Source organism: Asterias amurensis, chromosome 11 (genome assembly GCF_032118995.1).
Source record: "Asterias amurensis chromosome 11, ASM3211899v1".
Classification (NCBI taxonomy): Eukaryota; Metazoa; Echinodermata; class Asteroidea; order Forcipulatida; family Asteriidae; genus Asterias; species Asterias amurensis.
The window spans coordinates 5,887,262-5,910,597 of NC_092658.1; the positions used below are offsets into that span (position 1 = coordinate 5,887,262).

General features: G+C 37.6%; 1 protein-coding gene across 2 annotated transcripts in view; it reads right to left on the minus strand.

The window, feature by feature from the left end:
- Nucleotides 1-72: 72 nt before the first annotated feature.
- The window catches only part of LOC139944205 (protein kinase C-like), a 157,036-nt gene continuing 133,772 nt past the window's right edge, over nucleotides 73-23,336 (minus strand). Inside the window, exons 7-14 of one of the 2 annotated variants that reach the window (XM_071941172.1) lie at nucleotides 21,780-22,008; nucleotides 20,284-20,415; nucleotides 16,648-16,913; nucleotides 14,431-14,632; nucleotides 12,878-12,958; nucleotides 12,125-12,232; nucleotides 11,349-11,486; nucleotides 73-4,959 (exon numbers count right to left, since the gene is read on the minus strand). In XM_071941172.1, the coding sequence (XP_071797273.1) occupies nucleotides 4,810-4,959; nucleotides 11,349-11,486; nucleotides 12,125-12,232; nucleotides 12,878-12,958; nucleotides 14,431-14,632; nucleotides 16,648-16,913; nucleotides 20,284-20,415; nucleotides 21,780-22,008 (1,306 nt within the window). In that variant the 3' untranslated portion in view covers nucleotides 73-4,809. Of the gene's footprint in view, nucleotides 4,960-8,460; nucleotides 8,910-11,348; nucleotides 11,487-12,124; nucleotides 12,233-12,877; nucleotides 12,959-14,430; nucleotides 14,633-16,647; nucleotides 16,914-20,283; nucleotides 20,416-21,779; nucleotides 22,009-23,336 lie in introns of those variants that run through there. The other variant, XM_071941174.1, reaches the window with a different exon arrangement.

Sequence of the window (23,336 nt, forward strand, 5' to 3'; positions counted from 1 at the left end):
TGCACATTCAACACACAAGTCTTGTTTTGTTTACACAAAGAAACGACAAAAACTCCAAAATGCAAAAGAGACTCATTTTTGTTCAAGTTTAATTAGAATCAGAATATCATATTATAATTTGTTTCTTTATGCACAATGAAATCACCATTCTTTATATACCTATCACTACCTAAAAGCTGATGAAAGTATCATTTTCACAAGTATGCATGACAACGAAATAGAACACATCAGGGAGTCAAAACACATTTTTTTCTCTCCAAGGAAAACAACATCCAGATTTTATATCATGTAAAATGATAGCACTTTTATTCACCACCTTGTAACCTGTGAGAATCACACGGATAGCTGTGAGAATCCATGCAATACCTTTGACTAAGGCCGTATCCGAATAGGCGGCTATAGCTACGGCTACGGCTGTTGCTAAGTGTGTTGCTAAGGACGTCCTATAAATCAAGCTGTAGCCTTAGCTGTAGCCGCTACTTGGGACCACAGCCTTATTTTCAAGATGGCAGCCTCCAATAACATTGCATCGTCATGCACAACTGACATTATATATTCTAACTTGTTCAATCATCTTTAACCAGTTTATTTTTTTCTTTTCAACTAGCCTAAACATAGAATCTTCTTTGTGGTATCAAAAATAATTTTTAAGAATAAACAATAATTTCATATTTGTTGATTTATGTGACTCACTCTTTAACAAATAATTTACAAGCTCTCCGTCTTTCATGATGTCGATTGATTTGAAATGTGTTTTCAATTGGGCAATCTCCAGCAAACGCTGGTCTCCCAAATGGACGTAAAAGCCCAAATTAAAGATGCATCCTTGTAAAAATAATACTAAGCAGTCCCAATGTGAAATTCATAAATGGACAAATCTCAAACTTAAAAATATCTATAACTATTGTAAGCATAGAATATTAAAATAATTAAATCCAAAATATAAACAACCCAGTAAATATACTCCTTCATATTTATTTAATTTACAGCACTTACTTTAGATCCTCAACAAACTCCGACCAAAGCCGTACACAGAAAAAAAAAATTAGAACTTCAAGATATGTATCGTTAAATATTGTAGAAATTTGTGGTATAATTTTTCAATAAGTATTATACACTTTCTAAAACGACAGAGGCGAATAAAAAAGTCTAAATCCTAACGATGCTATATTTGTTATTTATTGGTATAATCTTTTATACACATTCATGGATATAAATGAAGAAGTAACTTTTTCTATCGAGCTACAGACAATCTTAAATGGTTTCGACAACCACAGGCATGCATTGAAAGAAAGTGCAGATTTTATACAAAGCCTGTACGTATATAATTGTTGTCTGTATACGTACAAATGTACAACACCTCCCCAACTCTAAACCAAATCAGAAAAAAAAACTTGAACGGAAATGTGAAAATACTCGATGGCATAAAGAGGGAACATTTGACTTTGAGGAGAAACTTATACTAAGTAAATCAGCCAATTTGAGTTGAGGACTAGAAGCAAAATCTCATAACTTTGAGTTCTTACACGATGACCAATTCCTATAAGCTGGTCCCAAGTATAAGAGCAGCCGTCGATTTCACCAAACTCTTTTTAACTTAGGATTAATCCTAGGACTTAGGACGGGTTACTCGTCCTAACTCGAGATAGGACTGATCCTAGCGTTTTGTGTAATCGGCTGCAGGTTACAGAGTTGGAGAACCAGAACCAAATGGTTGCTTACATACCGTGAAATCAGAATTAGCTCTTTTATGTATAAATATGATTAGAGAAAAGAGTACATGTATTGGGGTCAAACTCTGCATGTTTATGTAGGCTGTTAAATGCATAGAATTACAGCAGTACTGTACTACATGTTGATATATATTATTCAATGAGATTAGCCATGGCTCACACATACAAGTGTGTATACGCCTGCAACAACTGCAACTTTAATTTTTGCAACAGCTCCCATTGGTTTTGTACACTTTTGCCAACCATGGACCTTTCCGGAACCGTGGACTCTATTGTCCTCTTTTGCTATAGGTCCCAGGTTTGAATGTGCACGTTGTGGGGCATTTATAAACAAACTATCCAAAAACAGGATATACTTCTACCGTGATTGGGAGTCTTAATGCCGTGTTTGAAACGGCGATAACTTCAGCTACAGGTAAAGCTAGATCCGCGTATCTGCCAGTGTTGAAAAATAGGCAGATGAGCTTGATTTAGCCGTAGCTGTAGCCAAAGTTACCGTTTCAGACACGGCTATCTCCCAATGTGGATATCAGTGGCTATCAGTAGCTAGTAAACAATCAAACTACCCCAATTGGGTCCATTTCTACCCCAATTGAAACTCTTATCTCCCAATCAGGGTATTGTGTGACATCACCAATGGTAAAATCAAGATTAATATGATTAATGAGTACTGAAACCGCACAAAATATAGCCCTGTATTTAAGTCAATAATACTCGACAGAAAAGTTCTTGAAAAAATAAATTGATAAAGAATACATCCTGAAAATAAATGTCTGGACTTAAGAAACTTGAAACCCTGATGTGGAAAAAAAGGAATTATAATCTGTTGGAGGAAGATGCCTCGCATTTTTTAAAGAAATACTGGACATTCTAAAAGAATACTTCAAGATGCACAAAAAAAAAACCCAGCAAAAGCCAATAAGTTTAGTCACAATTTTAGTTTCTATAGTTCGTTAGGTCAGCGCCTTAAGGTTTATTGTAATTTCCTGTCTGTTTTGACTAAAGATCATTAAACTAAAAATGTGTTTCAGTTTGTAAACAACTAAAAAATAAAATCCACAAATGAAAATGATTTTTTTTGCGCCAAACATTGTCTTTGGAGACTACTCTTGGTCAATAGACTCCATTACTCAGGAGCTCCAGAATATAATTTTATGAAATCCACACAAACTGCACCAACAAACTTAACGTCCTGAGCAGACAAATTTTTATATTGTCTACAAAGAAATACATTGCAATGGAAAACATTTCTTTGTCATTTTTTCTTCAGTTTTATAGTGAACTAAAAGTTGCATTAGATTTTTCGCAAAGCCATCTCATACAATCTAAACTTTTACTAAGATTAAAAAACTCATATTTTTCAATGGCTTGAATGTTAAGATTGAGACAACAAAAAAAACCATTCCCTTGCCAAAAAAGCTGACTAAGTGAGGAACAAGTGAATTTGTCTTCACTGGAGAATAAAGAAGTACAAAGATTAAAACTGATTGTTTTTCTCCTACAAATCAATATTAGATTAAGGCCTTCTGAAACAACAACAGGGTGAGAGCAATTTTGAAATAATTATATTTTTACTTCTTCTAGAAGAAAACTAATTTGCAAGACAGTAAAATATAAGAAGTTAGCAAAATATTTTGTGCACTGTGAAAAAACTACTTCTATCTTTCAAACTAAACAGCTGATGGTATGACTACCCTTGTATCTGTTTACGATGATTATTTAAAAACAAATTTAAAGATTCCCGATAAAATGCCTTTATGAAAATGTGGATCAAAAAATTATCTTTCCACAATGTTTTGAACTGTTTAATTCATGCATTAGATCTAAATAAAACAATACTTGATTTCTTTCAAATGGTCTATTTTGCTCACATGACAGTTTAGAAATGGCTCATGGCTATAATGTACGCCTAGTAATAAGGTGGATGAAAAATTGCACTTTGAATAGTGAAAGTATTGCGATTTATTGTGTAGCTGTTTTGTGATAAATAGTTTCAATTGTTCTTATCTGGTTTTAAATTAAGAACTTGTTGACAACAACCACATAGAAAAGGGGATTTGTTATTTTTACATTTTTATGTGCAATATGGGTCCAGGTTTCTATATGTTCATAAGGATTACAGGAAAATGTTTCCCCTCTTAGCCTTTGCTAAATCATAAACAGTTATTTTTTTGTTATCTTTCTGTTTTAATGAACTGTACAGTAACCTATCTATCAGAGGTTAATATTTACAAAGTGCACTGAACTTTTAAAAATGGAATGTGAAAAAATGTTCGTACAGAATAAAATTGACATTTTGATGGACTCTAGGCTTCTAGTAAAAAGACAGAACTCTGATTTGCAAAATGTGACAAAATCTAGAAAACCTAAACACAGTGCTTCTCTGAAATAAAACTAAAAAGGTGATGTGTTGATTGCAATAATGACACTACTCATCATGTTATTAACTTCTATAGATAATCTTTTTTTTATGATGTAAAATTTCAGATTTTCAGAATACAAATAATTTCAATAAAAGTTTGATAAAGATAGTTTTCACTCTGTTAATTTGTTTAAATTAGAACGCTTGACACAGCTCAAAGCCAAATTCCAAGTAAAGATGATATGTATACCTGGAACTTTCTACAGTGACTGTCCCACAAGAATGTGTCAAGAACAGAAAAACCGACAGACGAAATACATTAAATGAACAGATAAATTTGCTGGATGTCCTTACAGTGTAATAGAGTTTAGCCAAAGAAACAGTCACAAGCATTGTACATTACTCGATACTTTGGCTGGTAACCAGTTTCCTGAAAAGTATTCTTAAACTGCACTTCGCAAAAACAAATTCACTTTGCAACTTTTTCTGAAAAAAATTAAACAAATTATCTGCCCTTTGACTGAACAAATCGCCACTTTCTCTGCGCATCACATTATAGACAGATTCATTTGCACAAGAGGAAACACTGTTTTTTTCTGCTTGTTTTGTCTTCTCTTTTTTTTTTTGAGGAAGGGGGGGGGGGGTGTTTATTGGACAGAATTATAGATCTAGACTTGAGACTTACCACAACGCACCTACAGTGCTAACTGCACCCTAACGAGTGATAAAATTAGGATTGGTGTAAGTGAACCCGTCAAACTCTGTTTGATCCAAATTCATGATGAACAATTTGTCAGTCGGGGTTAGCACTGGTTCCTCTCGAGTGAACTCCTTGTCGAAGTTACTGGTGTCTTGGGATCCTTTCTGCATTGTGGAGGGCACCAGGGAATAAAAGACAAGCGGTGATGGACAGTGAAGGGGAAAATTGATGACGAAGACAAAGGGGTGTGGCATTATTTGAAAAAGAGGGCGGGATTGAGGTGAAAAGATAAAGCATAAAAGCATTATTTACAGACCATAATTTTCCTAGATATATGTCCATATGTTATATATAAAATGAGTAGGGTAGATGGTCTTAGCTTTCGATCCAAACCGACCTTCTCCAATAATGATGATATGTTTAAAATAACACAATCTAACCAAACTAAAATCATATACAATTGAAATGTTTTGCTTGTGTCTGGAAAGGGTGTCAAAATTGGCAATTTAAATCTGTGTTCACTTCAAAAACACCTCAAAAAACAAACGTAAAGGATACCTAGAGAACCCTCTTTGACGTGAATAACTTCGAACAAGTAATCCTGAAAGAACTTCTACCCCACGGATATAACCATCTCTCTCTATGCTACTGTTTTGGTCGCCCTGCCTGAATATTTTTTGGCTGTAACAAGCAACATTTTCTCAACCCTCTTCCTTTAACGTTCCAGCTTTGAGAAATATTGAATGCTTTTGTACTGATGAAATAATTACATTTTTTTGTTCTTGGTGGAGTGAATAAGTCCGCTCAATGAAATTAGGTTTTCTTGAAGGACTATTCAATGACTAAATTCTTGGTCTTGTTTCAGAGATAGTCCGGTTGATTAGTTTAATTTAAATCTTAAAAAGATCAATTAGTATAAAGATAGTACTGGTACCAACTCCCCTGAATATTAAAATTTCTGTCTCAAAAATTCACTTTCTTGGTCTTTGACGAGGAAATTCTTGATTTTATACTTGGTGGTTGGAATAAAAATCTTCCCCTAAACCAATAGTTTCTCAAAAATAGTACTGGTGGAGTTTTACAAAACATATTTCATATTTTACACAATTATTAGATATCTGGTAGTTTGGTTTGTTATTATAATTAATCTATTTTTAGAGTATTTTTTTTGCGAGTATCATTTCTTGCACAAACAAAAATTATTTTCTCACAATTTATAAAATCATATAAAATAAAACGCAATTGAAATCGGTGGCGAATTAAAAAGTATGGTGGTTTCAATTTGTTTGTAACAAAAATTCAAAATTGTTCATTGGTCTTCAACTTATACTGGCATAATAAATAAAGACAGTACTGTTTAGACTCGATCAAATCACACTTATATCCTGAACCAATTATTGCATACGAGAGAAAACCTTGACGTAAAAAATAAAAATAAAAAAAAAACCTAAAATTTCTTTTTTCTACCACAATACTGAAGGACTTTTCAATATTACAGATTTGAAATAATTGATTTTAGGTCAAAATCCCAAACAGCAAAGCTCCAATTTCCTTCGCCTCAGTTCTGATAATTGAAAAATATTACTGCACTATCATGTACTGTGGGATTCATTTTGAGCCATAAAAAAAATAAAATAGACAACAACTAAAAATTAGATAATGCCAGACAGCGCAAGACTTTGCACAGTGCTGTCAAATTTGTTATGGCATAGCTAAGAACTCAAAAACAAGAATATCGACTTAGAAGAATTGTATGCCTAAATTATTTAAAGGTGATTTTAGAGTTGAGCTATGGTGTATGGATTTTACTTTGCATATATTATTTCACAGCAAACATTAAAGCTTCAGAAAGTATGCATAAAATTTGTTTAAAAAATTGCTCCTAACTTCTGAAACTTTGCCTAGAGTACCGATGCGGAAAAAAAAGAAAAAAAAGAGGGGAGGAGGGGAACTAAAAATGACATGACATCAATACACACTCAAACCATGCATGGATCATTCCAACACACTGGATCTGGTTAAGCTGACGTAAAGTAAATTCCTGTAAAACCATTCAGGCATACCTTATTTTATGGGCATACATAGTTTCATGGAAGTACTAATACGTCAAAAATCTGCACTTATTAACCACCCGCAGAATGATTTGCTTTACATGGCTCTGTAAGCGCAGAATCAATGGTAAGCAGACCCATGTAATGAGACCCACCAATACATTCGGATTCATAATTGCTGCAGCTGATTTCACAAAGATTACGCCATAGTGTAAGTTATGCACTACTTTCGTTAAAAAATCAGCAGCTTGACTGCAGCCAAAAGTCTGTAGCCAAAAGGCAGCCATGTTGCCACTCACTCTTAGCGGCACTATGAGCACGAATACATGAGAGGACATTTGGAGTGCGTTTTGGCGACCCCAACCAGAAACATTGGTCATCGGTTGAGCGTTTTTGCGTGTTCGGTTGAGCGCGGTGACGATGCTGTTCAAACCAACTGGTAACCGACTTGTTGAGTCGGTATGGCTTTGGTTGCTGCTGGAATAAGATTGGGCCATGCATCAATTAATTGGGAGACAGGACCAAATCAAATTACTATTGGGCTGACAACACTCTTTTCTTTCTGTAGGGAGTGGGAAAATTGCGCAAAAGGAGTGGTAAAATGGCGCAAGGGAAGTGGTAAAAAGGTGGCTTCACCAGTCAATTTAACAGAGTCCAATGTGTCATACCGTGCAATTATTACATGCCATGCAGTCCAATCAAACAACAAAACAAGTTAACGACTTATTCCCTCATTTTAGGCCACGTATAGGATTGAACAATCGTCCTGCACGAGCTAAACACTCAGCCAAATAATGATTTCAGTCAATGATTTCAATGATTTCAGTGACACAAAATACTCGTGGATGAAGAGATCAAACCATGATTTTAAACTGACAGAAATTAAAAAAAAACACAGATTAAATATTCTCGCAAATTACATTCAAAATTTACCCGTTACAAAATATGCAGTGAACCATTAGTAAAAAAAGTTCTGCTCTAATATAGCTACTGATGGCTGTTTGTATATAAGACTAGTTTAAAAAGCTATAGAAAACCATTGGTGATAAAAGCAACTCTGGTATCCTGATTTAAGGCCTAATAAAAAGCACTAAATAGCAAGGGGGACCATGCTACAATTTGCCAGCAAAGCAGAAAGATCAAATCGGCGTTTTCCCAACTTTGGCTTAACTTATCTGGCTCCATGCTCGAACTTATGCAGCTCTGTACAAAATGCACACTGCTCTAACATTGAAGCCTGAGCCTAAGCCAAGATTTTGAGGTTGGTCTGATGGTTGCACTTTTATTTGATTTTAAACTCCATAGATTTTTGGTAGTTCCGAAACTTCTTTGCGGTTTACTTTGTTTCCCATCTTCTAGACTTAATTAAATGTTTCATACAAAGTTTTGTCTGAAATGTGAATATTAACTTTAGAAAACAGATCATGTTTTTCCTGGATCAAAAATCGTATAGAAAATATCTTTTTCCAAAATTGGTCAAAGAAAGTTTGATAGTTTTGACTGCACTGTACTAACCCTTTCAACCAACTTTACCTCAAACCTACTGGGTTTGAAAGGTAGAGCCATTCACTTCTTATTTGCATCTTTAAATAAACCAATTTTTTAGCGACTCACAACAAACCAAAACGCACGTTTTGAAACTTCCTTTCCCAGAGTTGCAACAAACAACCACAACAAGTCCAGTTACGCCAGAGTAAATCGCCTCAAATAACACATCAACAACACCCTTTTCAATCCCTTCACGCAATTGCGGCATGGTTCCCCTTCCGTGCTCGAAAAACAAACAATGCAGCACTAAGAAACAATGGTACACAACAAAAATGTATAGGGTTTCTACAAAAAAAACAACAGAGGAAATGACAGCTTCTTGGAGAGGGTAAGCGCATGGATAAAGCTCCCCGACCACCACACTACGTTTGTCACTGGAAATAAGGGTTGACGTAGCTGAATCCGGCGAAATCGTCTTCGTTCAGAGCTCGGATAATCATTTGGTCAGTCGGGGTCAGGGTCACCGGGTTGTTGGTGAAATAGGGGTCAAAATTTTCAGCGGCTCTTGAGGATTTCTGTCGGAAAGAAAAAGGGGGGAAAAGAAAAAGGGAAAAAGCACAAATAGGGGAGGTGGTAAAAACAATATCGGGGTACCAGTACACTACTACATATAGTTGGTGGGTTAGCATGGGGACCAGCTTGTGCTCTACTAACTAATGGGTGATGGTAGGTTGACATAGTTAGGGGCTGAAGATACAGGGCCAAATTTCATAGAACCCTTTTTAAGGAACAAAAAATACTCTGCTAAGCATAACTTAGCAGGACACCATAATACAGATTAGAATACACTACTTTAGCCAGTAATTTGTTCTATAGTAAGCATTGTGCTTAACTACTTCACCGAGCCTTTTATTAAATTGGGCATGTATCATAAAGCAGTTTCCTTTCCATTCTGTTTGGAGGTTTTGCTTTTTTAAAAACTTGTTTTCTTGGACATTTGTCATTTTGCCCCGAGTTTATCAAAACATGGTGAATTCATATATGTCGTCTAAATACGTTTGATTTTGTCAGCAAAGTTCTAAACTTCTGAAGTTTGACCTTTCATTAAAATGAGGGTGAACCAAAACTGTATCCAAACTGCTCAAATCTGTATCTTTTATCTAATAATGACACAGACATACTTTCAAAGAGTTTGACAAAGTGTGTGTGTATCTTCAGCCCTTGAGGGTATACAAACTCTACATGGGCAAAGTCATGCATTATTTCACAAGTTTCTCAGATTTACCAATTTACTCAACAACTTCAAAAATAAACTTTGAGTAATACAGTGCAGTAACTTTACCCATGTACTATTGGAAATGCTTCTGTCTATTAAGATACTGGACACCAGGGGAAAATACACGGGTTTAAATGCTGAAAGGACGGGGAGCCGCTTTAACACTGGGGGGAAGGAGGGCGGGGTGGGTGGTGATGTCTAATCTATGATTACAAATCAACGACGAGGGGGGTGAGATAATGGGATTCTATAAAATGAATATCATCAAATGAAACAGGGTTACAAGGTGGGCTGGTTTCTTATGACTATTTGATTCAGGAAGCAGGCATAGTAGTCAGTGGATTATCTACAAACGAGAGGCGTTTAACAACATGTAGTGTTGGAAAGCAACGATAACTGTGTCTGTTGCATTGCAATTGAGGTGAACAATAGAGAGAAAAGTGATGAAATTTGTTGTAACAAACTGAGAACTTTTCATGACACAGTGGGTGCTAGGTGTTTGGAGGCTACTGCTTGATATGTTTGGGTGGAAATGTTCGTAAGAATACAAAGGATTGCATAGATAGAATTGTTAAAGCAGCAGGAAGGATTCTTGGGGAGTCGTGACTGCTTGTTGACACAGCGTATGAGGATCTGCTGGCTGGCAATCTAACTAGAAGGGTCTTTCTCAAAAGCTAAAGGGAGCATTTTACAACCGACTCTGCTAGGGTTGAAACTGTTGACGTTCTGACCCTAGCAGAGGCTAGACTCTCTGTTAGGGTCAAAACTCCTCACCATTATCTAGTTTTTGCATGCAAGAGATTGGACTATAATTTTGGCATGAATTTGGGCCCAGAGGGCTGCCTTGTTGTGAATTCTTTATGTACATATAAACCACAAGGGAAACTGACTGGGTAACTTTTTAAAATGATTTTTTAGGTTGAACAAAGACAAATTTACTAGAGTGGGATTTGAACCAACGACCTCCGGATTAGCGCCAGCACGTTAATCCGGAGGTCAATGGTTCGAATCCCACTCTAGTAAATTAATCTATGTCAACCCCAAAAATTCTTTATATACAATATGTAGAATCATATACTTTATGAACTAAATCTGCAAGTCTTAATGTACAACGCAACAGACTAATTTATAGTATGACTTAATTCCACACTTCATGTTGATACCAGTCTCTGTAACTAATTACTCATTGGACTCCGCGCATGCATTCCTTCATTATTAAAAAGCATCCTCTTTAGCGTAATTTGAAATTAAGAAAATGAGCTGCTAACTTCACAATGTTTGGTAAAGTGAACTACTTTGAAAATGGAAATCAACGAGGAAAGTGAAGAATTGCTTTCAAAACAAACATTTCTACAGAAACAAATCTTTCTAAGGAAGTACAATGACACTGCGACAAACAAACAAACAAACAAACAAACAGACAGTGACACACGGTGAGGAAACGACTGTGAAATGAAAACCCAGTTACCACGGACTAAGAGGAGTTACAAAGTGCCATGTAACAAAATACACTGAGTGACCACAGCAGAGTGAAATCAAGTTTCCGCTATCCCAGGACGCAAAAACAAAACTTGCTCACAATTTGAATTTTTGCCTGCCTGACAGGTTTGTAGGTGAAAACAGAACTCCAAAATAAAAAACAAGGGTAGAAAACTGTAAAAAAAAAAGAAGAAAGTTGCATAGAGAGACAGACAAACCAACAGACGGACGGACAAACCGACGGAGAGGATTCACTTACAATTTTAGGGACAAAGGGAGGTTGGACCTCCCTGTTGACGAGCTTTCCCCAGTCGATACGACGGAAGAATGGATGCTCTTGAATATCCTTCTCAGCGTTGGCGCTTCCTAGCCTCTTAGCAGGGTGCTTAGTTAGAAACTACCAAGAGAAATACACGACAATATTCTTTCATGCTCATTTGCCTTTTATAGTTGTTCAGTGATTTGTATTATCTTTTTTATATGCACTCTCTTGCCTTATTGTGTTTTTGGGGATTTAGTCAAAACACGCCTTTTGGTGATAGTTATTTTTAAAACTTTTTCGCTCTCCTGGGCACCCCACTGTTGTTTTACTTTGTTTTCTTAAATATTTGTATGTGTGTACATGTGCTTGTTAATGTGTTTGACCGAATAAATATTATTATTATTAGTCAAATAACTATTGTATAATATATGGGTTCAGGCGCAGAAATTTTCCTCTGGGAAGGGGCACTTCTATGAGCAGACATGCAACTTTCTAATTGCAAACAAAAGAGAAAATGGCCGATCACGCTTAACTTTTGCACAGTTTTTATTTTATGTTTTTCAGTTTTCTGTGGCACTGTTTTGAAAAGAACATGAGGAAATCAGCTAATCAGCTGAAAAGTTGCAAGCCTGTATGTTAGTGGAGCACCAGTCACAACAATGTAAACTTAATTAAGTTTTGGCTGGTAACCTGTTTCTGTTAAGCAATACTTTTCTGTGCTTAGCAAGTTGTTGTGCTTACATACTTGATGAAAAGTTCTAGCTAGCACTTACCCCTCTACAGATAGAGACAGCTTCTTTAGACATAGACTTGGGGTAGGAAACGTTATGCTCCATGATAGACTGGAATAATTCATCTTCATCTTCGCCGTCGAACGGAGGCTGTCGAGGAAATCAAACATCGCACGGTAAAAACCAGAATCAGTAATTCAGAGCTGCCATCATTTGCCCTCCAATCAGGGACAACAAGCAGGAAGACTATATATATTTGGTTTGCGATAACACCAGGTGTGTATCTACTTGCCAGGTAGTGTTTGTTCTAGAGAACTGTCTTTCTTTATTCAATTACCGCGGCGTAGATTTATCGGATGTTCATGAGACTGAAGAGAACTGTCCTGCTTTTTAACTATTACCCAGGCGGAGGGTATACAAAATTGACTGGGACAACTACTTGAGCTTAATATAGGATCGTTATGAACTTCACTACCTTGGAGTCAGTTCTTGAATTGGTCTCAACGTTTCGACTAGCTTGCTCTAGTCATCGTCAGGAAGACATTAAGAATTGGGGGCTGGATAGAGGCAATTTCCTCCATGAAATAAAAAGCCAGAATTTACATTAAAAAAAGAGAAAATAGAATTAGCTGTTGCAATCCAATCAGAAGGACCTCGAGTATAAATGAAAGAAATACTTAATGGCTCCACATTTCGGCCACAGCAGAGTCTTTCTCAAAGGGTTAACACGTCAGGCCGTTTACTTTTTTTTTTTTTTTATATAAAAAGGAGGGAAAAAAGAAGGAATTTTCTTACCTGACCAGCTAACATTTCATAGAGTAATACACCATAAGCCCACCAGTCTACTGCTCTGCCATATGGCTGTAAGGCAACAATCTGTATACAAAGAAAAGAATTAGACAAAACAACTTGAGAAAAAGAGGAAAAAGAACAAGACTCCTTAGAAATTTAGGCTGGTCTCTTTTCTCTACCTAGCCAATAACCACACTGCCAAAAAAGGTACCAAACATAGGCTGGTCTCTTTTCTCTACCAACCCTAATAACCGCATTGGCAAAAAATGATACCAAACATAGGCTGGTCTCTTTTCTCTACCAAGCCAATAACCACACTGCCAAAAAAGGAACCACACATAGGCTGGTCTCTTTTCTCTACCAACCCTGATAACCACATTGGCAAAAAAGAATACCAAACGTAGGCTGGTCTCATTTCTCTACCAAGCTAGGGCCGTGTTTGAATCAATCGCCTTTGACTACCGCTTCTGCCATTGGCTGAAATGTTCCAGTCAAATTCACTGCGGAAGTCGAAAACTGGTAAACGGAAACCAAACATAGGCTGGTCTCTTTTCTCTACCAACCCTATAACCATACTGCCAAAAAAAGATACCAAACATAGGCCGGTCTCTTTTCTCTACTTACTCTACTATTAAACCCTAATCACCATACTGACAAGAAAAGATACCAAACAAAGATGGCACCCTGGTGGAGAGTAGTGCAGACAAGGTTGGGGCATTTTCTTAAGCCTCGGCTTGTGCTCCGGCTCCGTTATCAATTTTGGAGCAATTTACATTATTTTGCGGTATTTCCAACATCAAAGAGAGCCCGGAGCCAGAGATTGAACCTCAGTCTGAACTGATATTTGTTCTTGCATGAAGAGAACCCGTATGATTAATGGGTGCGTTCGATTAGCTCCCCTGGGTCGACCTCGCGGTGGATCACTCGGGTGAGCCCCTGATAAGAGCTAATCGAACAATCACTGGCCCTCTCGCGGTAACGTCATGCACCTCGGGCCAGCCCCAAGTGACCCGTTCCACAAGCAGGGCACTTGGGCTGACCCGGGTGAGCCCATGGAATGACGTCAAAGCTATTTGAACGGTACCGGGGGCAGATCGCGGTCGACCCAGGGAAGCTAATCGAACGCACCAAATGTTATTCAGTGATGCCAAGATTTCATGCATGGTGTACCGAGTAAACCAAAATATGTTTTGATGTGCTCCCCTTGTGTCCAAATCTCCCTTGCCTCCAGAAAGTAGTTGTATTGAATTGTCTCCTCTTTTGTTTCCTCTTTAATTTTCACCAGTTTTTGGGGTTTTTCTTTTTTTAAATGCTGCTTTCACAATTCCTGTTTGTCTGTTGTATTGTATATTGTATTTAACATAATATTCATGTATTATTAATGTAATATCATTGTACACCAAATTCCCTCAGTCTTTGACTTTTTATTTGGTGATGTATTTCCAATAAAATAAACCAATTTTGAATAATTGAATTGAATTGAATTGAATCAACTACCAAAAAAAAAAGTCCCAAATCTGACAGCATCGACCAGAAACAGGAACCCAAATTCTAACCTCTGGTGCGATGTAGTCTGGCGTACCACAGAATGTTCTTGTAGTTTTCTCGTCAGTCATGTCCTCTTTGCACATGCCAAAGTCGGCAATTTTGATGTGTCCTTCGGAGTCGAGTAGGACATTGTCAAGCTTCAGATCTCTGTAAATGACTCCCTTACTGTGCATGTAGAGTAGACCTATACATATCTCCGCTGCGTAGAATCTGTACAGGAGAAAAGGTAGCCATAGGCCGAAATCAAACGTCAACTGTGAAAGTGTTCAGTTATTAACTAAGAGAGGTTTGGGTTAACACCATTGTTGCAATACGCGTCATTGACTGCCATCTTTGATGTATTAACACGTGAAAAGTGCACGAGAGTCACGCGCAGCGCGTACACGCATGCACTTTTCCAGTGATATGACGCATATTGCAACCCATCTACATCTTTTTGGGGTATTGTTGGTGAGTTGTTAACCACTGGTTCTTTTCAGAACTCAAAGGTGATATTCACATGGAGTTACCTCAAACCTTTCTTAGTAACACATATTTGTTTTCCAACTAAATTGCGAGTATTTGTACATCAACTGTTCCAATTCTAATGTTTACACTAAGCCTTTGACTACAACTGTATTGGTTAATAATCAAATAGAATAATAATAATGATAATAGTAATTTTTAAAGAAAATTCTGAAAATATTTCCCCACGTTTATCACATTTTTATGGATTGTAATTAGGCCTATGTAATCTAACTAGGTCAAATGAAATACCAGTATAAAAAAGAACAATTACCATGCAAATTTATGTAAATATGAAAATATCAGTAAAGAAAATAAACATGTCATTAAAATTAATAACTAAAATGTTATGGGTTGTATTATGCAAAAGAGGTTGACATGGAAAGTCAATCGCAAACAATACAAAAATTTAAACACAGTTTCAAGTAAGCATAGAAGTATCAGAAATAGAAATGTAAAAGGTAACAATAATAATCAAAACGCTTAAGAGGGGATAAAATCAAAACGAGACAACAGAATATGAATACCTCAGATAAATCACAGGAAAAGAGCAAAATGTAAACAATAATCAAGGTTAAAAGCAACTCAAGTAGCAGAGAGTGGGAAGGACATCCAATCCGAGCCTTTCTCTGAGGCAAAGGGATAAAAACAACCACAAAGCACTGAAGTCATATTTAAAGCAGTGGGGAAAAGGTGAAGATGATCACGACCCAGTTCCATGGCTCTGCCTACGGCTGAATTCTGTGCTTAAAACCACCATTCTCCACTAACAGGGCAAGTGCCGATTTTCTGCGCTAGCTGTGTAAGCGAAGAATGGCTAGAAGCGCAGAGTATGCAGGCGCACAAGCAAATTTTTCATGCTAAACTATGAAATATGCTTGACTTAAGCGTGGAATTTTTTGCTTTCTGTAAGCTCTGATTCTTTACATACAGTAAGCAGAGCCGTGAAATTGGGCTCAGAAGTAAATGGTTTCATGAAGGGTTATCTACAGAGGAAAACTTCAAAGGCAAAACATTATGAGATATGATCAAACAACACGTTAAATACAAGCTCAATACAAAGTGACCATTTACTCTAACAGCAATATAGAACGAGCATGGAGCAAATAGGGGAAAAATTAAAACAAAAATGTTTACAATTCAGTTTAAAAATCCTGGCCCAAAGCCAAAGTGAGCAGAAAACCAGCCCCAAAAATACAAAAGAAAATGGCATTTTGGTTGATAACCTTGGCTGGTAACGCTTAGCTTAGCTACTTCAGTGCTTTAGCAGCTCTTTGAAATTGAACCCTGGCTGAAACATGCTGAGCATTTAATCAAAACTAGACATAACAAAGTATTGGTCCAATTTCTTGCAATGAAATGGCCTACCCCCCCCCCCCCCCAACAACAGCACTCAACTATGGTGGGAGAGGGGGCAACATTGGCCACCTCAGTCCCCTTTGCCCTCAAATTCCTACCTCAGTTTTTTTCAAGATTGCCAAAATTGTATTTAACCCCAACCCTTTACACCCATACTAACGCAATTACGTTCACATTACCCCAGCTCCAGAATAACGTTGGCGCAAGCCTGCCATAGGTCGATGCCTCTCCAGCAGTACAAATAATTAAAAATTGATGTTTGCCCCCTAACATTTAAGCTCACCCCCAGAGATTAATGGGTCTAGCGCTGCTGCCGCACCCCCCCCCCCCCACCCCTTCTCAACAACAACAACAACACTTACACAGCATGAGGTTCCTTGAATTTGCCGACTTTTTGAATCTGAAACATAAGGTCTCCTCCGTTGACGTACTCCATGACGAAGTAGAGCCGGTCGGCCGTCTGGAAACATGAATGCAGCTGGGTGAGAAACAGTGGCTTGCCCTCGAGGGCCAAGACTCTCTTCTCCGTCATGGTACATTCGATGTCGTCATCTTGGACAATGACGTCTTTCTTCAGGACCTTGATTGCATAGAGCTCTTCGGTTCCTTTCTTCTCTGCTAGCATCACCTGGTCGGATAAGAAAGGGGATGGATGAAAGTTAGAGTATAAGATGGGTTCACTGTGTGGGGTCTAGATGAAGTTCTGTTTGTGCATGTATTAGTCTTTACAAGAATATTCAAGTGGCTCTTTGGTACAAAGTAACGATTGAATCTGTCACATGATGACTAACAGACCAGTGAGAATCCGGCTTTCATCCTGTTTAGATTTTTGTAACGCTCTCATCAATCAATGACCAAATCCTTAGCTTGCCAGACTACAAATTACAGCTGCCCGAGTAGTTACATTGTCTTATCTTTGAAGCCACAACAGTGTTACAATCTCTCCATCGGCTCCCGATGCCTTCTGGAGTTATAAATTACTTTCGCTTGTTTATATTGTCTGCAAGGTTCTGCTCCTGCGGCTCCACATGCTTTATAGATTTGTATCTAAACTGAACTGCTCACAAAAAGTTAGGAAACTTTTTTCAATCAAGTATATTTGTATCATTTATTACTCTGTTTGTATTAAATTATATATCAATGAAAAGCTGAGGTGTTCCTCTTTAAAATGATACCACATTTGCAGTGATGACATGTTGCTGAAATTGGCTACATGAATGACAATGAGGCAAGTCACAAATCAAATGTGCAAAAATTACTGTTATCTTTACTAAACAGTCAATAGGTAATGATCAATAATCAAACCGGTCAAGATTCAGAACCATTAATGGTTTACACAAAGATTTGCACCAGTGAGAACACCACACACAATTACCCCCATCTCTTGAAAAAAAAACCTCGTTTGGGTATTTGCAAGACTCGTTACTGAACTTCTTGTCTCAATATAAAGTGGATTAAGATCAGTAAGTTGCCTTGCTTGCTTGAATTACAGTGTTAATTGTTTGTTCATACAGCAACACAAAATTGCTAAATTTTGGCACATTTGATTTGTGACTCTGTCTCTTTCTCACTCATGTGGCCAAGTCCAGCAACATGTCATCATTGCGAATGTGGTATAATTTTAAAGAGGAACACTTCAGCTTTGCATTGATATATAACTTAATACAAAGAGAGTAATAAATAATAAAAATATACTTGATTGAAAAAAGTTTCCTAACTTCTTGTGAGCAGTTTACTTTTCCTCATTTTTCATTGCCTGCATAGGATCTGCTCGACAGTACAATACCAAACCTTTCATTCAGTATCATCCCTCTAGGAAACCTTTGGTCCTCCAATTCATTTTTACGTGTTGTTCCCAAAACATTTGTGCATGCTGGATCTTCTCGCTGTAACGAACTTCCTCAAGATATTCGTAATGTTTCCGATGCACACATTTTCAAAGTTATTCTTCAAACTCACCTTTTTCAATATGCATTTAATAAACTCATAGTTTTTTTTTATAAATTTCTATTGAAAAATATTGTGTGTTTTCCCTTATTGTCATTTTGCTTTCTTTTCACTGGATATTTTTGTACATGTATTGTTTTGTTTTAGTTGTCTCTACCTCTCTCTGTGCCTTGAATATCTCTTAAGAGTGATTTGGTGCATTACAAATGACTGTTGTTGTTTTTATAATAAATATGTATGAGGTAATGTAATATTATCTTTTCAGATCTTACATAAGTCCCATCGCGTGTGTGTATAGTAATATATCCTCCGGCCGAGATGTCGCTACATTAGTATGCACATGTACACTGTGGATTGCGCTGCTCAATCTCAAGATTGCACAACAGATGTTGGAGACATGTGGGCACCGTATTGAGCGATGTTCGTTGTAGGGTTGCGCTACGCCCTCGCATTTGCGCTGCCTGGAAATGCGCCAAAATTCCCACGTGACTGTGCGGATCCCAAGCATGCCCAGCCTGAACGTATAGATACGCAGTCAAATTCCATTGTGGACTTGAGAGCAGTGACTATTTGGGCATCTATGTCACTGCACGTTCATTGTATCCAATCGAAATCACTGCATCTAGCGGCAGGGACCTTGCGGATAAAGACAGGGGCGCAGTCTAGCCCAGACACGTCGAGTCTTGTCTCAATGCGTTTATTGCTGGTTCGCGTAATTTTTACCAATAGAGGGCGTTTAACCTCACGCTATTACATTGTTCCAAAACGCCCTCTAGCGTTCAATGTTTCTTGTATTTATTGTCAAACTCACAGTAACAACGACTAAAGGCGTGATATCTGCTTTTGTGTTGCGTGATTAAATTTACAGACCTCGGAAAGGTTGCGTTTTGGGGCTAATTTTCTGTGTCATTTTGAGAGATTTTCGAGTCTGACCTTGGACATCGTTGATTTTACAGGCAAGTTTCATGCAAGGGCAACCATGATTTTAACAACCGTTCCTACCCGGAGTTTTGAAGCAATAAAATAATTCAATAAAATAAAATGTGTTTTTTTCCCTATTTTTGGGGGCTAGTGTTGTATTATTTTATTTAACCTTACAAACAAATACAAATCATATCCTAGTAAGATAATGCTACGTTCCCATAATACTTTTTAAAAGCAAACGTCTAAAAAGAGGCAATACTCGAGGAACGAATACTCGGCCACACAGAAAAACGTTTGTACACTGCCGACGTCTGTTGGACCGAAAGCTAGACGCATTGCGGCATGGCATTAATGGAATGAAAGCACGGTCATGGGGAAGAAACACGTTGCAGCATTGTTGGAATAATTGGCCCGTCTGGGGGATTGCGGCATTGTTCGAACGAAAATACGGTCTCATTGTCTGAATAGCCTTGTTCGACCGCATTATTGAGTAAGGATTCTTCACACAAAGATCGTTGATTTGAACTGGACATGAAGGTATTTTTTATTTCACGCAGTGATCATCAAACAAAAATCAATCGTCAGCAGACAAGGCGCACCGAAAGATAAGACGCATTGATGTTTTTGGGGTCTAAAAAGTCAGATAAGACGCGTCTTATCCGCAGGAAAATACGGTACCCATTTATACCCCTGGGTAAAGAGAAGCAATTATAGTAAAGTATCTTGCTCAAGGACACAAGTGTCACGACCGGGATTCGAACCCACACTGCCGGGCTAGCAGCAGTGAGGTGTGCCCCGATGACTTCAAACATTTGGCTGACTGAGCTGGGTCCTTGCCGGTGTTTGAGCTTCGACGACCAGGCGAATCCCTTCTCTTTTCGATAAGTGCACCGGGTTCTTTTACATGCGCTACACAACACATGGGACCAACGGCTTTACGTCCCATCCGAAGGATGAAGCAAGGTCTTGCTTAAGGACTCAAGTGTCATGGCTGGGGATTGGAACCCACACTCTGTTGAACAGAAACACCAGAGTTGAATTCGGTGCTCTTAATCGCTTGGCCACGACACTTCCATGAAATCAAGGTCTTCTTTATCGAAGTCCCCTGCCAAACACCACTAGGTTACCTTTCCAAAGCTGCCTTTTCCAAGTACAGTGATGAAGTTGAAATCGCTGGCTCGCACCATGTCCCCAACGTTCCTCTGTGATAGATCTTTCTTAGACATGTCACTGTCAAACTTAGTTGATATATTCTCCCTCTGTCACAAGACACAAAATAAGAACAAAAGAGAGACGTGATTGTTAGTTATTTCAAAAAAATGACATCGATCAATCGATCAAATTAAATTTATATCTTTTCTAATAATGGCTCTCCATCGGCCTCTTCCCTCCATGACTTCAGGAAGGTCGCAGCAATTAGTTTGTTCGTTTGAACCACTGTTACCAAACAGCATTCTCCCTTAAAGGCACTGGACGCTATTGGTAATTACTCAAAATAATTATTCGCATAAAAACGTACTTGGTAACACACAATACAGAGCTGTTGATAGTATAAAACATTGTGAGAAAAGGCTTCCTCTGAAAAAACGTAGTTTTCGAGAAAGAAGTAATTTTCCACTATAATAGTTGAATTTGATTTTGAGACCTCAGAATTAGTGTTTGAGGTCCCGAAATCAAGCATCTGAAAGCACACAACTTCGTGTGACGAGGGTGTTTTTCTTTCATTATTATCTCGCAACTTCAATGACTAATTGAGTTCAAAAATCTTCACAGGTTTGTTATTTTGTGCATATGTTGAGAAACACCAAGTGAGACGGCTGGTCTTTGACAATTACCAATAGTGTCCAGTGTCTTTAACAGTGGGTCCGCTGGCCAAATGCGAGTTAAAATACCAGATTTATCACTCCTAGTGGTCCGACTGACTAGTTCAGTGTTGAAAAGCTTCCCTATTATCATTTGTAATATGGACCAGGGAAAAAGATGATGGACTTGTGAAATACCAAACTAACTGGTCTTGCTGACCAGTCACTACAAACATTAAGAGCAAACCCTGCCAAACCGAGGCAAGAAAGGCAGGAGAACTGAATTCTTTGTTGCTTACAAGAATTGCTTTTTATCATCACAACTGGACAATGGGTACATGGAAAAATGATAATTCCGTACATAGGGTAAGTTTTGTGAAATGCTTTGTGGTGCAACTTATAAACCAAATGCACTTTTGCAGTTGTGTAAAATTTTTGCAAAAATTGATGTTAACTTCATGGCACAATGTATGCATTAAATGTTGCACAAGCTGACTCAGGCAATATACACTTGGTTTTTCGGTAACACCTTGTGGGTTTCTACTTGCCAGGTAGAGTTTGATCTTAGAGAACTGTCTTGCTTTATTCTACTACCACGGAGTATATTTATTGGACTTTCGGGAGACTTCTCAGTTCTGAAAAGAACTGTCCTGATTTTTAACTACTACCTGGTCGGAACTACTACTTTAGCTGGTAGGATCACAATTAAATGCACTACCTGAACTTGTTTTTATAATAATTTGTCAAATCGGTTAACGCATGATTTGCTGATATTGGAATTAAATTTAAAAAAAAAAACTAAAAAAAACTCTGCTTTTTACCTTCCTTCTTTCTTGTAGTTCACTAATGCTAATATCTTCGGCCACGGCAGGGACATTGTAATATTCCCCTTCGTCCTGATTGAGTAGTTTAAACCAACCGTCCACTCCATTCTTCATCAACTCCGACACCCCAAACGATAGCGATCCCATGAAGTCATTACGCGAGGTTCGATCCCAGTCCCATACCTCCACCAATAACCGCCGAGATTTGTCCTCGTCTTTCAATTTGCTGTTTAAAAAAACAAACAAAAACGCAAAGTTAGTTAAAGAAACTGGACACTATGAGAAATTGTTAAAGACCAGTCTTCTCACTTGGTGTATCTCAATATATGCATAAAATAACAAACCTGTGGAAATTTGAGCTCAATTGGTTGTCGAAACAGCGAGATAACTATACAAGAAAAAACACCCTTGTCACACTAAGTTGTGTGCTTTCAGATGTTTGATTTCGAGACCTCGAAATCTAATTCTGAGGTCTCAAAATCAAATTCGTGGAAAATTACTTCTTTCTTGAAAACTACGTCATTTCAGAGGGAGCCGTTTCTCACAATGTTTTATACCACCAACCTCTCCCCATTACTTGTCACCAAGAAAGGTTTTATGCTAATAATTATTTTGAGTAATTACCAATAGTGTCCACTGCCTTTAGATGGGTCTGTTGACACTTGTTTATTGATCAGATTAGTAATTTTTTTGTAAGGTTAAAAAAGGTTACTGGTAACATACTGGTTAGTATCAGAGTTTTACTGGTTACTGAGTTCGGTTAAAAGGGAACTTAAGTATACCTTTGGTTTGTGAAAACGTTCGATTGTTTTAGTCCTGTGTATATTCAAGAGGTGGTGACATTTTTTTTGAGATGTTGCCAAAAATCTTGAGCGGTACGGGTTACATCCTTGCAGGAGGATAACCTGATATTGGAATACACAATCTGAGAAATGTATCTGGCAGTAACATATTTTCTCAAATTCAAATTTTTGGGTGATATCTTTTTCCATAACCACACTTAAAATGCTTTACACTATCGAAAGCTGCTGTACTTCTAACCAAGTAAGATTGTATTGCCATTTTCTAAAGAGTACTAATTTTGGTTTTACCCAGCTTACACAGCTTACCCAGCAGAGTGGTAAGCAATTGTATACTTTCCCTTTAACACAAACTGACAAATAAAATCAAGAAATACTGGAATCAAAGGAACACGTTGCCTTGGATCGGTCGAGTTGAAAAGCGTTTGAAACTGTTTGTTATTAAATGCAAATGGTTAGATAGATAATTTAAAAATAGAATTTAAATGATCCACACCAACTTGCCTCGAAACTGCAGGGTTTTCCTTTTATGTTGCGAACAAACACGGTCGGCCATTTTGTGGAGTAAAAGTTTTGACTCCATAAAATGGCTGACCGTGTTAGTTCGCGAGGTAAAAGGAAAACCATTCAATTTCGAGTGATACTTGTGTGGATCATTATATTCTACTTTAAAAATATCTTTCTAACCATATGCATTTCATAACAAATGGTTACAAACGCTTTTCAAAGACCAACTCGTCCGATCCAAGGCATC